This window comes from Chinchilla lanigera, unplaced genomic scaffold, assembly GCF_000276665.1.
Source record: "Chinchilla lanigera isolate Chin_1 unplaced genomic scaffold, ChiLan1.0 scaffold00005, whole genome shotgun sequence".
Taxonomy (NCBI): Eukaryota; Metazoa; Chordata; class Mammalia; order Rodentia; family Chinchillidae; genus Chinchilla; species Chinchilla lanigera.
This window is the reverse complement of record NW_004955406.1, coordinates 38,292,543-38,305,362: the sequence shown is the minus strand read 5'-3', so window position 1 is coordinate 38,305,362 and position 12,820 is coordinate 38,292,543. Positions and strand designations below refer to the sequence as shown.

At 54.3% G+C, this 12,820-nt stretch overlaps 1 protein-coding gene across 1 annotated transcript in view; it reads right to left on the bottom strand.

The window, feature by feature from the left end:
• Lgr6 (leucine-rich repeat containing G protein-coupled receptor 6) overlaps nucleotides 1-12,820 on the bottom strand; it is a gene marked incomplete in the record, with an annotated part of 106,680 nt that overhangs the window by 76,315 nt on the left and 17,545 nt on the right. The window contains 1 exon segment of the mRNA XM_013522356.1: nucleotides 1,533-1,604. Within this exon segment, the coding sequence (XP_013377810.1) occupies nucleotides 1,533-1,604 (72 nt within the window).

Sequence of the window (12,820 nt, the reverse complement as noted above, 5' to 3'; positions counted from 1 at the left end):
GAGTTCAGTCTTTCAGTAGTAAAGCACTTGCTTAGTATGAACAGGGCCCTGGGTCCCATTCCCACTGTGGGGGATATATATATTCTCCAAAAAAGTCTCTTTATTTGACATTTGCTGTTTATAAAACAACTGTGTGGAAAGGCATTGTGTTAACTGAGGTCCCCAAGCCTGTGTTCTGCTGATGTTCTGTGGATGTGTCCAGCTCTCTCTTCAGGAGCAGGAGGTGTAGAATCAGCCTTGAGCTCTCAGATTGTGCTCCTGTCACCTGCTCTGAGTACCCTGTGCTTTGCTCTCATTTGTCATTCCCAACCAAGATGAGTCAGCTCCCCTAAAAGGTAAGCTGTCCACTTCCTTTAGGATCTGGCTCCTCCTCCTCCTCCTCCTCCTCCAGGAAGGCTTCCCTGCCCACTGGCAGCCCTACTGTCCTAGTGCCCAGATGCCCCAACCCACGGGGCCACATCCCCCTTCTGACTATTGAGGGTCCTCCGTCTCATATACGAGCTCACTGAGGGCAGCAGGTGGGCCCAAGCTGATTTTCCACACAGAGGGGTCCTGCAGGACCTGGCCTCCACACCCAGCCACAGCCCTGGGGCTGATGGACTCCTAACTCCTGCAGGACAGGCTGGACCCTTGGGGCTGGGGTAAGCTGGGGACAATTGCTAAGGGAGATGGGATTGAAGGTGTTTTCAGGCTCAGAAGCCCACAGTTTGTAGAGTTTAAGCAACCTCTCCCCCAGGAGCTATGGTGTGTGAACAGAAGGGTACATGGGGCTGGGAGGTGTTGGAAACACAGCTAGGATGACAGTGAGAACAGGGACAGAGTGACGTGACCTCCCAGGGCAGACAGGTGGGGCAGTGATTTACTCATGAGCACCCTAGGGACAAGGCCAGATTCTGGAGTCCAGGCTGATAGAGACGCTGGGTGAGAAATTAGCCAGAAAGCGCTGTGGGGAGGAAGTTGATCTGGTAAGGGAAAGTCTGAGAAGAAGACCCTTCAGGCTATGGAGAATCACAGAAAGTTTTGAGCTGGTGAGGTGCACTCTGAGGGTTTTGGGGTGTATTAGAATGGAGGGAGGAGATCTGCCACCGAGGGGGCTTGTGCACTCTAGAAATGGGGGAGGCTAGGTCAGGAGCAGTGGGAATACAGAACAAGGGGAGGAGGTGAGGGACACCTCAGAAGAACCACCCGGTCCTGGGGAGGGGCTGGAGGCAGGGCACAGGGGACCACAGCAGCTAATAGGTGACTTTGGGGAGAGGTGCAGCCATGGACAGTAAGAGGGAAAGCTGCAAAGAGCTATTGGTTTTGGAAGGAACAAAAACTAGATTTCAGACCCTGTGGCCCGGCACTGCCACCCAGGGGTCACTTGTGGGTCGGAGACCAGCCCGACACCTGACTGTCGAGAAGAGCCACCTCCCAAGCCACTTTCTTTCCCCTCCAGTTCCACCCTCCTCCTGGGGTACCCTGGAGCCTCCAGCTGGTAAAGGTGACCAGAGCTTTGCCTCCCACCCTCGTCCTTTGGGGCAACCACTCACAGCTCCTCCAGGAAACGCAGGTGGCGGAAGAGGCCAGGCTGAAGCTCCGTGAGGTTGTTCATGCTGAGATCTCTGCATGGAAAGAAAACGCCAGGGGCTGTGAGTTGCCCATCGGTGCCCGTCTGTTCTACGTAGCACCAGCCATTGAAGGGGAACCCAGGGTCCCACCACCCTCCCACTGTGCTGCACCCTGAGAATGAGAACAGAGCCACTCGGTCCAGCTTCCCCTTCTCCCCTCTGCCCTCCACTGTCCCTTCTGGGGCTTCCCTGGGACTGTGCCGGAAACTGACCTCCATGAGGGGAAGAGCTGGAGGAAAACGCATGGAAGTTCAGAGCAGGGGCAGGGAGTCCCTTCATGCAAAAAATACTTCATCTCCTTTTTTACCAGTGGGGAAACTGAGGCCCAGGATCACGGCCATTCTGACCTACAGGGCAGGCTCACAGCGCTTAAGCGCTGGGGCACTCACCCTGGGCCGGCCACAGGGAACAGTCTTTCAATCGGCCCCAGGTGAAGTGGGTTCTGATGCCCTCTGAGGTCTCCCTCTGCCAGCCTCTTTCTTGTTTGCCCCCCACCCAGCTCCGTCTCTTGCCTTTCTCGGGTGGGAGGTCATGACCTCTCGGTGCACCCCAGAAGATGCCTTGATTCCTAAGCAGAGAGATGTGAAGTTCTGATCCCTCCCATGGACTCACAACCTAGACCATTCTAAGCTTCCTGTAACCTAAGAGGTCCCATGGGTGGCTTTCATGTCACTGTCCTCTGAGATGCCCTGCACATCAAATAACCACAGTCCTTGCATTGACATTACTGGAGGCCCACTCTCTGCCAGGTACTGGCAGACCTTTATCCAAATAATCCTGCTTAATCCTCACAACAGCCCCGGGTTAGCTTCCATCTTACGTTTAAGAAAACAAAAAGAAAAGAGCACAGAACCTCCTGAGTCAGAAGCCTTGGGCTCCTGACCAATATGACCCTTTGTTTCCTCCTCCATGAGAATGGGATGAATAACAAGCTAGTAAAGGCCTTGTAAGGATTAAGTGAGCTAATGTTTACAGACTGTCTAGTAAACAGTACATACACAACAAATATTTGCTGTCCTCCTTTTACCTTTCCCTCAGCTCCCTGTAGGCCAGAGCCCCACGCCAGGGGGTAGGTGGGGAGGAGCTGGGGCCTTGGTTTGTGGGTCCCACCCCACGCTCTATGGTAGCGTTTTCTTCTCAGTTTGTGCCTGGGTGCGCAGCAGTGTCTGCGATTGCATTTGTGTGTGCCTGACACACTTGGTCTCCATCTTATTGCGATCTCTTAGTGGCTCCTTCTCACCTCTGTAGAGAGACAGGGGTGGGCCCAGAACAGCCCGCCGCACAGCAGGGCAGTGCCCACAGGTACTGCTGCAGGCTTCTCCCTTCCTCGGGAGGCGTGTTCATCCACAGGCCTCAGTGGCTCTGTGTCTCCCAGAGAGCAGCGTATGCAGTGCGTGTGTCTTTAGAAAGGCAGGCTGGAGGGGCTGGGGATTTAGCTCAGCGGCAAAAGCGCCTGCCTGGCAAGTGCAAGGTCGTGAGTTCGGTTCCCGGTACCGGAGAAAAACCAAAACCAAAAAAAAAGAAAGGCAGGCTGGAAACTGGCCTGGTGGCGCACGCCTGTAATCCCTGCACTCGGGAGGCTGAGGTTTCGAGGTGAGTTCAAGGCCAGCCTGGGCTTCACAATGAGTCTAGGCCAGCCTGAATTACATACTGAGACCCTGTCTCAAAAAAAAGGAAAAAAAAAAAGAAAAGAAAGGCAGGCTGGGAATAGCAGGGAACACGTACTTGAGAGCCCAGTTCCAATCTATAAAAAGACTGTTTAGTCTCAAATGTTTTATCTTTGATAAAGCTCGGACTCTGGAGTCCATGTCCTCTAAGGAAGGAAGGCATTCCATGCAAGGTAGAGCCAAGGCCCTGGCATGCTGAACTTGGGCTCGTTCTCATCTACATTTCCCTTCTGCTGCCCTGGAGGCACAGCAGGGCCATCTCCAGCCACCCCAGCCTAGAGCAGGGCTCAGCAGCTGTGTCTGGCATGCTGGTGGTCCCCGTGGAAGGAGGAGAGGAGTAGGAGGACAGGGTTCCTCCTGGATTTATAAAGCAGGGGTCTGGTCTCAGGATGTTCCCAGGCTTCATCCACTGGCCTCGGGTTATGACTGGCCGTGCAGATGCAGGGGCACACTGGACAGTGGTGGGGAAAGTGGGGTGATGTTCACAGAAGCCCACGCTGCAGATCAGAGTCAGATCGGACTCCTCCCGCTCAAGTCCTAGGCCCAGCTCACCCTCAGCAAGGAGGGAGGTTCGAGGTGCCACAGAAACGATTACCTCTGAATATCTACCCTGTGCATTGCTGGATGTGTCTGGACAGGCACAGAGCGGGAGTTCAAGGAGCTCTTGGGGCATGTGACTCAGGCCTCATCACTCAGCTGTCCCTCCAGGGGCCGCACTGGAGGCTCTGATGAGGCTCCAAGGCCCCCACCCCGCCCACCCTCTCCGCCCCACCACCCTGACGAGCGGCCTCATTGTTCTTCTCTGGAGAGGAGGGTGCTGCACCCCCATGGCTGCCCCCACATCCTGCGCAGCCCAGCTGCAGAGCTCCATGGAGAGCCAGGGAGGGGCAAGGACAGGGATTTCAAATGGTCCGTAGGGGGAGCCCCATTCAGGCCTGGCTCTCTCATAAAAGGAAAGGGGATGAGGCCAGTGCCAGGAAAAGGGGAAGGAAGAGGAGCGCCAGGGTTAGAAGAGGGTGGAAAGGCAGATTCGAAAGCTCAGAGCCTCTAACCACACACCCTCGGGATGGCCAAAGGCCCAGGTAAAAGGCACTGGGCCCTGCACAGTGACAGGCGGGGACGCCCCCCTGCAGAGTCCCCCCAGCAGATGCTCCCCACACTGACATGTACTATCAAGTTGGTGGGTCTGACCTATGACTGTCCTGGAAGGTCAGCTGGGCAACCCAGAGGACACAGCTGAGACATTTCAGCCATACTTGGACGCAGGGGTAGCTGAGGGTGCTCTGATCCTTGGGTGCCTGGGCTTTGGTTGTAGCAATGCTGGCTTGGCTGAATGAACCTGCATTTATAGGGTGGAGGTCATATGTTGGAATACGTGAACTCTTGGATGTGGTTGTCTGTGGACATACATGTTCCATATTGGGGGGTACATGTGTGTATCTGCACATGTGCACATTGCAGTGCTGGCCCATTAAGAAGTCACAGACTTGCTCAAAGCATCCACCTATTATACAGACAGAAGCTCTTTGGGAAAAATGAATAGCTTCACCCAAATCTCACCCTTTAGCTTGGGAGACCTCTTTTTGTTGGGTGAGTTTCAATTAGCCTGGTTCATTCTGTGGCCTCTGGTCTCTCCTCTGATCTATCTCTGGCTCCCAGGGAGGAGAACAGTTTGCCTGATGACACTGTATTAGGGTCTAATCTGTGGCTGAATTGGAAAGATGCCTGAACACAAAACCTGCTCCACCCCATCGCCCTGTGACCCCCGCAGGCTCCCACACTCAAGGGTCCAGACTTAATCTCTGCCATTGCCATTTTGCAATTCTTCATACTCTTTAGACAAGAGGGTCTACATTTTCAGTTTCCATTGCTGCTCTCCACTGAGAAGCAAGAGGACCCACAGGCTTGCAGTGTCATCCTGGACACTTCCCCTGGCAGCCCTAGGATACCCAGAGGGGCTATATGTCCTCTCTGGGCTGGACACATCATGATGGGATCCAGGGCAGAGGGAGGTGAGGGGGCGAGGCTGGCAGGAGAGTATGGAGTGGGAGGCAGCCTTGGGCATACTAAGAAAGTGTTCTCAGAGCTTCACGATGTGATGCAACCAGACCACCCCAGGAAGCTGCTGCGGTGTCATCTCCAAGCTGGACAGGTCTGATAAGGGAAGGTGCTGCAGACTCCAGGGGCAGAAAGCAGCAAAAACCGGGGTGGAGGGCTGTGGAGTGGGAGTGGCTCCCCAGGCCTTCCGGCTGATACCTGAGTTGGGGGCCAGGACTGTTCTGAAGGAACACTGAAGGCAAGCCCCGAGTTCTGCTGGGGTGTACTTGCGGAGGGACCCGCCCCCATAGGAGAAGAGTCCCAAGATGCTTCTTTGCTCTGGACTCGGGCTGTTCAGCTCTCAGCTAGGCAGAGCCGGCTTAGGTCACATTATTTTTATTGTATATATTTAAGGTACACAACTTGCCCTGACACATGTATACACTGGGAAGTCGTCAGCATATCAAGGTAGTGGACGCACCCATCACCACACAGTGCCTTGGGGCAGGGTACCTAGGATCTACCCTCCGCAAAGGCCAGTTAGGGTGTTGGGGAGATGAACCCTGTCCGCAGCCATAGCTGTGTCCCATAGTCACCTCTCCTACAAACAGGCGTCCTCTGAACCCCTTGGCATTTCGTACACACTCACTTGGCAATGGTCCTGAGCACTCCCCATGGGTCTGGCACGATGCCTGCCTTTATTATTACCCAGCACAGCTAAGTAGCTGTGCAACCCCTGATCATGTCTCTTCATACTCTAAGCCCCTGTTTTCCCATCTGTAAAGTGGGAAGAATAATAGTACTTGCCTGACAAGAGTGTGACATATATGAGTTAACAAATTTAAAAATACCCTGCTCCGTAAATATCATAGTTGTCTAACTAAATTTAATTATTAGTATCAAATGATGCATTTGACTGAGCTTCTTCAAGGCAAACAATTTTAGTGAATCCTCCTATCTTACGGAGGTGCCTAGAACATAAAGGTATTCAATAAACATTCAAAAAGAAATGCATTAAAGGGCTGAGGTGTGGCCCAGTGGTAGAGTGCATGCCTGGCATGCAGGAGGCCCTGGGTTCTGTCCCTATCACCATACAATAAACAAGGAAACAAATAAAAGATCAAAACCAAGTAAATGCATTACAGATATAGATAGATGCTGCCCTTCCTTGGCCTTGAGCCCTGTGGTTGACAGCTTCCACACCAGGGAAATCTTTTCCCATCTCAAATCTCTTCTCTCCCACCACCGGTGTAAGGCATAACCTACAAAGAGCCTACTGCTTGCTTCTGAGTTGGTACCGCTCTTGCCCCTGGTGCTCACGGGTGACACATCTTCCGGGGAACATGGAAGCATGGTCCTCCTCCCAAGAGCACCACAGTGGCCCTCACGCTCCTCCTGGGTCCTTTCTAGGCCTCTGGGGTGAGATGCAGTGGCAGCCCCATACCCCCAGGACCACCCCGAGCTGGGCGGACAGCTTGGGTATGACAGCAAGCAGGGCAGGCCAGGGTAGAAAGAGCCCACCTGGGGTTCCTGCCACTGCAGAGGGCCGGTAGACAGGCTGGCTGCCCCTAAGACCATTTAGCACTCAGACCTGGTTCACTGACATGAACGATGAGGCTCCTTCCAGCCCTAAAGGTCGTGACATCATTTCACTGCCCGTAACTGGGTGCTCAGCACAGTGCTAGGCCTGGAGGTAGGGTGGGAACAGAAGAAGTGTATGGTGTTGCTGGGGAAGGACTGTTTACTCCCAAAGTAGCGTGTACTTCACAGTTTGCAAAATAGTCCTGCAGCCACTTTCCCAATTAGGTTCTAGACTGTTGGTCCATAAAGTCTCTAGAGGGGACAGAGCCAATGGGGAAGACTTCCTGGCACAGAAACGGGAGTGGTGTGTGGGGGAGTCACAGGAGCTCACAGAGCTGAGGCCAGAGGGGACCCCTTGCCACCAGGGCACTGCACGGCATCATGGGTAGGACAGTTCTTCCTTGGGGAGGACGGTCCCAGCACTTCGGGCTTTCAGCCTCCCTGGCCTTGCTTATAGTGCTGGTAACACCTCCCACTTATTGTGACCACTTAAAACACCTTGTACGTGTGGCTCGATGGTGGAGCACTTGCCTAGCACGCTCAGAGACCTGGGTTTATCCCCAGCACCACCAACAAAGTTCAAACTAAAATTTTCAGAAACACACCATGTACTTGCGGACACCCCATCAGTAGCAGGTCCTTCAATTTACTGGTGCAAAAGTGGATGCAGAGAGCGACAGAGGTACCGCTACCTGTCCTGCAAATTAATGGCAGAAGGGGGATCACAGTGAGGTCTCTGAGGACCCGGAAGGGTGCTCTTTCCACCCCACCAAACTGATCTCCAGTTTTCTGATGCACTCTCCTCTGTCCACTTTATTTCCTGACATCTCCTCTCACGCAGAATGTGGGCACAGCTACTGTTTTTGAGAATTCAGACACACAACTTGACATAAACTTCTCTCAGGTTTTTGCAGCGTGCATACATTTCCAAGCAAAGGAGTGGACTTGGGTCTGGAAGAAGTGTATCTGCATCCGCATAGCAGCACAAGCCATCCTCTCGCTGTATTTTTAAATAAAAGGGCTATGGCTATGTTTGGTCATTCCTTGGCTCCTTTGTTGGTAAGAAGAATGCTCTGAAGTGGCAGGCGGGCTGGGGGGCACAGGAGGAGGGACTCGGGGCAGCAAGAGGGAAGCTGGAGGGGCAGGCCGGATAGTGGGGAGCCCCTGGACTTGCAGGTGTTTGTGAGGGCTGGGGTGCCTGGGTGGCTGCTAAGCCAAGGTGACATTTGTACAGGTCAGACTAAACCTGGTGAGGCTGGAAATGCAGAGCATGGCTAGAAGGTGACGTTGTTCATTCAAGTGGACTGGCGGGGACAAAGGTAGGGAAGGAGGCATTCCTAAAGACCAGGAAGAGAAAAGGCAAGATTTATTTATTTTTTAGCACTGGGTCGGAGACCACAGAAGTCAGAGGATGTCTCATCACCAGCACTTCTGTGGGCCTCCTCAACATCTGAAGGCAGGGAAAGGAGACCACAGAGGGAAGAGACCCAGGAGCGGTTCCTCCCACTCAGAAATCTCCACGTGGAAAACCATGGTTTGGCACCAGCCATTGGACTGGACTTCAGGCTAAGTCCTACTGCTCCAGCTTCTTTCTGCAAGGGGCTCCTCCAGCAGCGGTGGCACTTTGCCAAGGCTGTGGGCACCCGGCACAGCGAGGACAAGGAGACCCGGTTGGGGCCATCCTGACCCTCAGCACCACAAGGGAGCCCCTCTTGGAGGAAGCCCAGCGCTGGGCTGAGGAGAGCATCTCTGGCTCTGCCAGACTGACTGGTGGTCCACAGAGCCCTGGGCCCCAGTACAAGTGCAGGTCAGGTGCAGGGGCCATTAGTCTTGGAAGCTGCTCTTCGGCCGTGCCCGGAACCAGGCAGCAGTTCTCAGGAGCAAGGCATAGCCCGGGGTGGCACAATGCATGTGTGTGCTTCTTCCGGCTCCTACCTCCTTGCCCAGCCATTCCACCCACAGACAGAAACATTAAAGAGACGCAGACCTGCTGGGCCCAGCCTGGGTCATGGTGTGACCTGAAAACAGCCCCCAGACACAAAGGGACAGAGTCTCTGGACAGCACTGAAGCCATGAGGGCCGCTCTAGATGTGCCCTCCACTCCCGGCCTCCTCTCTGGAAAGCTACACAGACCTGTGTTGCTCAACCAGGTAGCCACTGGCCAGCCCCCTATGACTAGGAATGCTTAAATTCATTAACATTAAATTAAACAAAAAAAACTCATCCGGGCCTGGTGGCGCATGCCTATAATCCCAGCACTCAGGAGGCTGAGGCAGGAGGATCCTTGCAAGTTCGAGACCAGCCTGGGTTACAAAGTGAGCTCAAGTTCAGCCTGAACTGCGTAGCAAGACCCTGTCTCAAAAAAGACAAAACGAAACAAAACAAAACATTAACATTAAATTAAATTTAAATATTAGCTGCACTGGCCACTTTTCAAGGCTTAAGAACCACATGAGGCTGGCAGGGACAGCAAAGATCTAGGCTGTGTCCTTTGGCCCAGGCAGCCTGATGCATAGCAAGGGTGCAGCCTCCGCAGCCTGGCCTGTGCTGTCTGCTGCTCGCTGGCTCTGCGACTTTAGGCATACGACCTTTTTCTCACAGAAAGAGTGCCTACCACATGGCAAACCACCAACTTACTTGTGAGCGTCTCCACCCAACTCTGTCTTCATGGAGGCCGGTTCAAGTGCCTTGGCCTACGCGAAGCCTCCAACATTCAACCACACACTCAATCATGCAACCAGCTGTCCACTCAACAAGTATTTGTTAAGCACCGACTCCACAACAGGCAGAATGCTAGGTGATCCAGTCACAAAGTCCAACTGTATATGTTCCCTGTCCTCAAAGAGCCAAATCCACCGGGGACAATGACAAGAGAGTGGGCCACTCCACGTCTGAGTGACAAGTGCTGACATCGGGACTTGATTGTCACAGGGCTTCCTCACACTAATCCCTGTGGCCTTTTCACTCTGATCTGAGGGTTCAGTCTCCAAGTCCAGCCACACAGTCCTGTCCTCGATGGCAAACTGTCATCTCCTAGTCTCAGATGGCTCATCCCTGGGGCCGGGCTCCCCCAAACAGTGTGGGAGCTCCTTCATGACTCCCAGTCACCACGCCTTGTCACAAATACACACCAGCTTCAAGGTCCATTTTCCACACAGCAGTGGACGGGTGGACCCCCGGGCCCCTCACAGAGGTACTGACAGGTAAGTCAGAGCCGACGGGGGAGGGAACCCAAACAGACGCAGCGAAAGGACAGGGCAGCAGCTTGCCCGCTCTGTCTGCCAAACTCCGGTCCCATCTCTCACCAGTGTATCTCCAGCCCTTATTCGGATTCTAGCTCCATTCAGAAAGAACATCATGTCCAAATGTGGGGTATGTGGGTGCAAATTCCTTCTGGCCTATCAGACTGGAAACTCCTTACACAGAAGCACTATAACACCCCAGGACGCCAGGCCTGCCCCAGGGGAAGAACCGAGCTTCCCTCCTCTACTGGGAAATCCCTGAGTTCCCAGCCAGGGCCCCAGGAGGGTAGGGTGGAGCAGGAACAGGAGCAGGAGGGCAGCAGGTGGGAAGGAGCTGGGCGGCAGAAGGCAGGGGCAGCCCACAGCTCTGAGCCTGTTTGTTTAGCTGAAACTTCTGTCCGAAGCCTTTGTTCACCCCGTAAACAGGCAGGGTGTGACTTGGGGCAGAGAGCTCTGCAAGAGTCCTCTATTCAGTCCCCCACCCCATCCAGATGTAGGTCTTCCTCTGAATTCAAGACACCCTTCCCGCTTCTCACCTCAGTGACTCAGCACCCCACTGCCCAGCCACACCCAAATACCACCTGCCCACCCCCCAGCATGTGGGTCAACACCAGGGTCAAGAGGGAAAGAGCAGAGCTGAGTGTTCAGCTACAGACTTGACTTGACCGGTTCATTTAACAAATTAGGCTCAGCAAAAAGGGTAAGGCACAAAAAAAAAAAAAAAAAAAAAAAAAAAAAGGCCGTGCACAGTGGTGCAAACAGGTAATCCCAGCATTCAGGAAGCTGAAGCAGGAGGATCATCAAGATTTAAGGCCCACCTGGGCAACAAAGTGAGTTCAAAGCCAGCCTAATTGGCAAGAAGACCAAAATAAATAAATAAATAAGGTCCTAGGAGGGCCTGGTGGCACAGGCTATAACCTAGCATTCTGAGAGGCTGAGATAGGAGGATCCTAAATTCCAACACAACTCAGGAAACCTAGCCACTTGTCCCAAAATTTTAAAATTAAATTAAATTAAAACCAAACATAGTGGCACACACCTGTAACCCCAGCATTTTGGAGGCTGAGGCAAGAGGACTGCCACAAATTCAAGGCCAGCCTGGGCTACATAGCGAGTTCAAGCCCAGCCTAAACTACATAGTGAAACTGTCTCAAAAACAAAAACAAAATATGCAAAATTTTAAAAAGGGCTGGAGATGTAGCTCAGTGTGAAGGCTCTGAGTTCAATTCCCAGTAGCACCTCCCCCGCCAAAGAAGTGTAAGGTTCCTTTTTTCTCTGAACTCAAGTCACAGACTGTCACCTAACCCCAAGCCTCTGCCCACCCCACCCCCATGTGCATGTCTTTTGAAGTGGCTCGGGCTCGGGCACATCCCTGGTCTCATTTAATTCAATCCTTTGCACAGCCAGGAATGAGGCAACATTTATTCCCATTTTAAATGGCGACTCGGAAATATCAGGTTACGTCCCCTAAGTCACACATTTGGGCAGCGGCCCTGCGAACCGCCCCTGCGCGCCCACCCCGTCCGCCCGGTACCCGTTCCTGCCCTGCCCGCACTGCTCGCCTCGGGGCGGAAGCGGGAGCGGCGGCGGGGCTCCCAGGACAATGCCGGGGATTAGGGGCGCCCGGGAGGGCCCCACCCGTCTCGGCGGCTGCGGCCTCTGCGTCCCAGGCCGGGCCGCGGAGCTTTCCGGAGCGCGGCGCCCCACCCGCTGGCCCACCTGGCCGCGCCGCGCCCTGAGCCGCCCGCGGAGGAGGAGCAGCAGACCCGCCCGCCCCAGCCCCTGGCGCCCGGACTCAGAGCCCTCCAGCCCCTGGGCCCCCAGGCGTCCTCAGGGGGCCTGCCATCTCCACCTGTGCGTCTTCTGTCCGGACGGCTCCCCACCCACCTACCCGCCTCCCAGACCCCCTTCCTATTTGGGCCAGGCTACTTGTAGGAAAACTAGATCCGCGATTTAGATCCAAAATCCCAGCAGCCTCTCAAGCTGCGGTTGGACTAAGCAGTTCTGTGTCTTCGCTTCCAAGGTTTGAGGCTCAGGCGGACAGATTGCCGCAGTTTTATCGTGGCCCTAGCACAAACAGTTGTTTGATGCGGGGCAAGGTGCTTTTCCTCCTCTGCCTCAGTTTCTTCATCTAGGAAGCATATAATACGGTCCCTCCTAAAGGGCCTGTGAGGTTGAAGTGGGCGAATCCACGTGTGATGGACATGAACTCTGCCCACCAGGTGACAGCAATGTCAGCCAGCGTCTCTCCCTCACCTGCATCGCCCCCTGTGCACCCCGTTGTGGAAAGGAAGTGCTATAAACCGAGAAAGAGCCGGCCTGGGCCGTGGGGAGGGGAGGGCGTTCGGGGTCAGCCCCGCCCTGGAGAGGCACCAGCTGCTGCTTCTCTCTGGTGCCTCCAAGAGATGCCACCTGCCTCGCCCCTGATCTTCTCATCCTTTGATCTTCTGATCTCCGGCCAGGGTCTCCCAGCCAAAGGCATTCTTGTCTGCCAGCCTCCTCCAAGGAAAGGCAAAGGGCTGGGCTCCTGCCCCTGCCTCTGGCCCTGCCCCTGCCCCTGCCCCAGCTCCCCCCTCCCTTCCCTGTTGTTGTGTAGCCAAGACTACCATGCAGGCCTGGGACAAGGTAGCAACCTGTTCCTTCTGTTTTGTGTTTGGCTTTTGTTTTGTTTTGTTTGAGACAG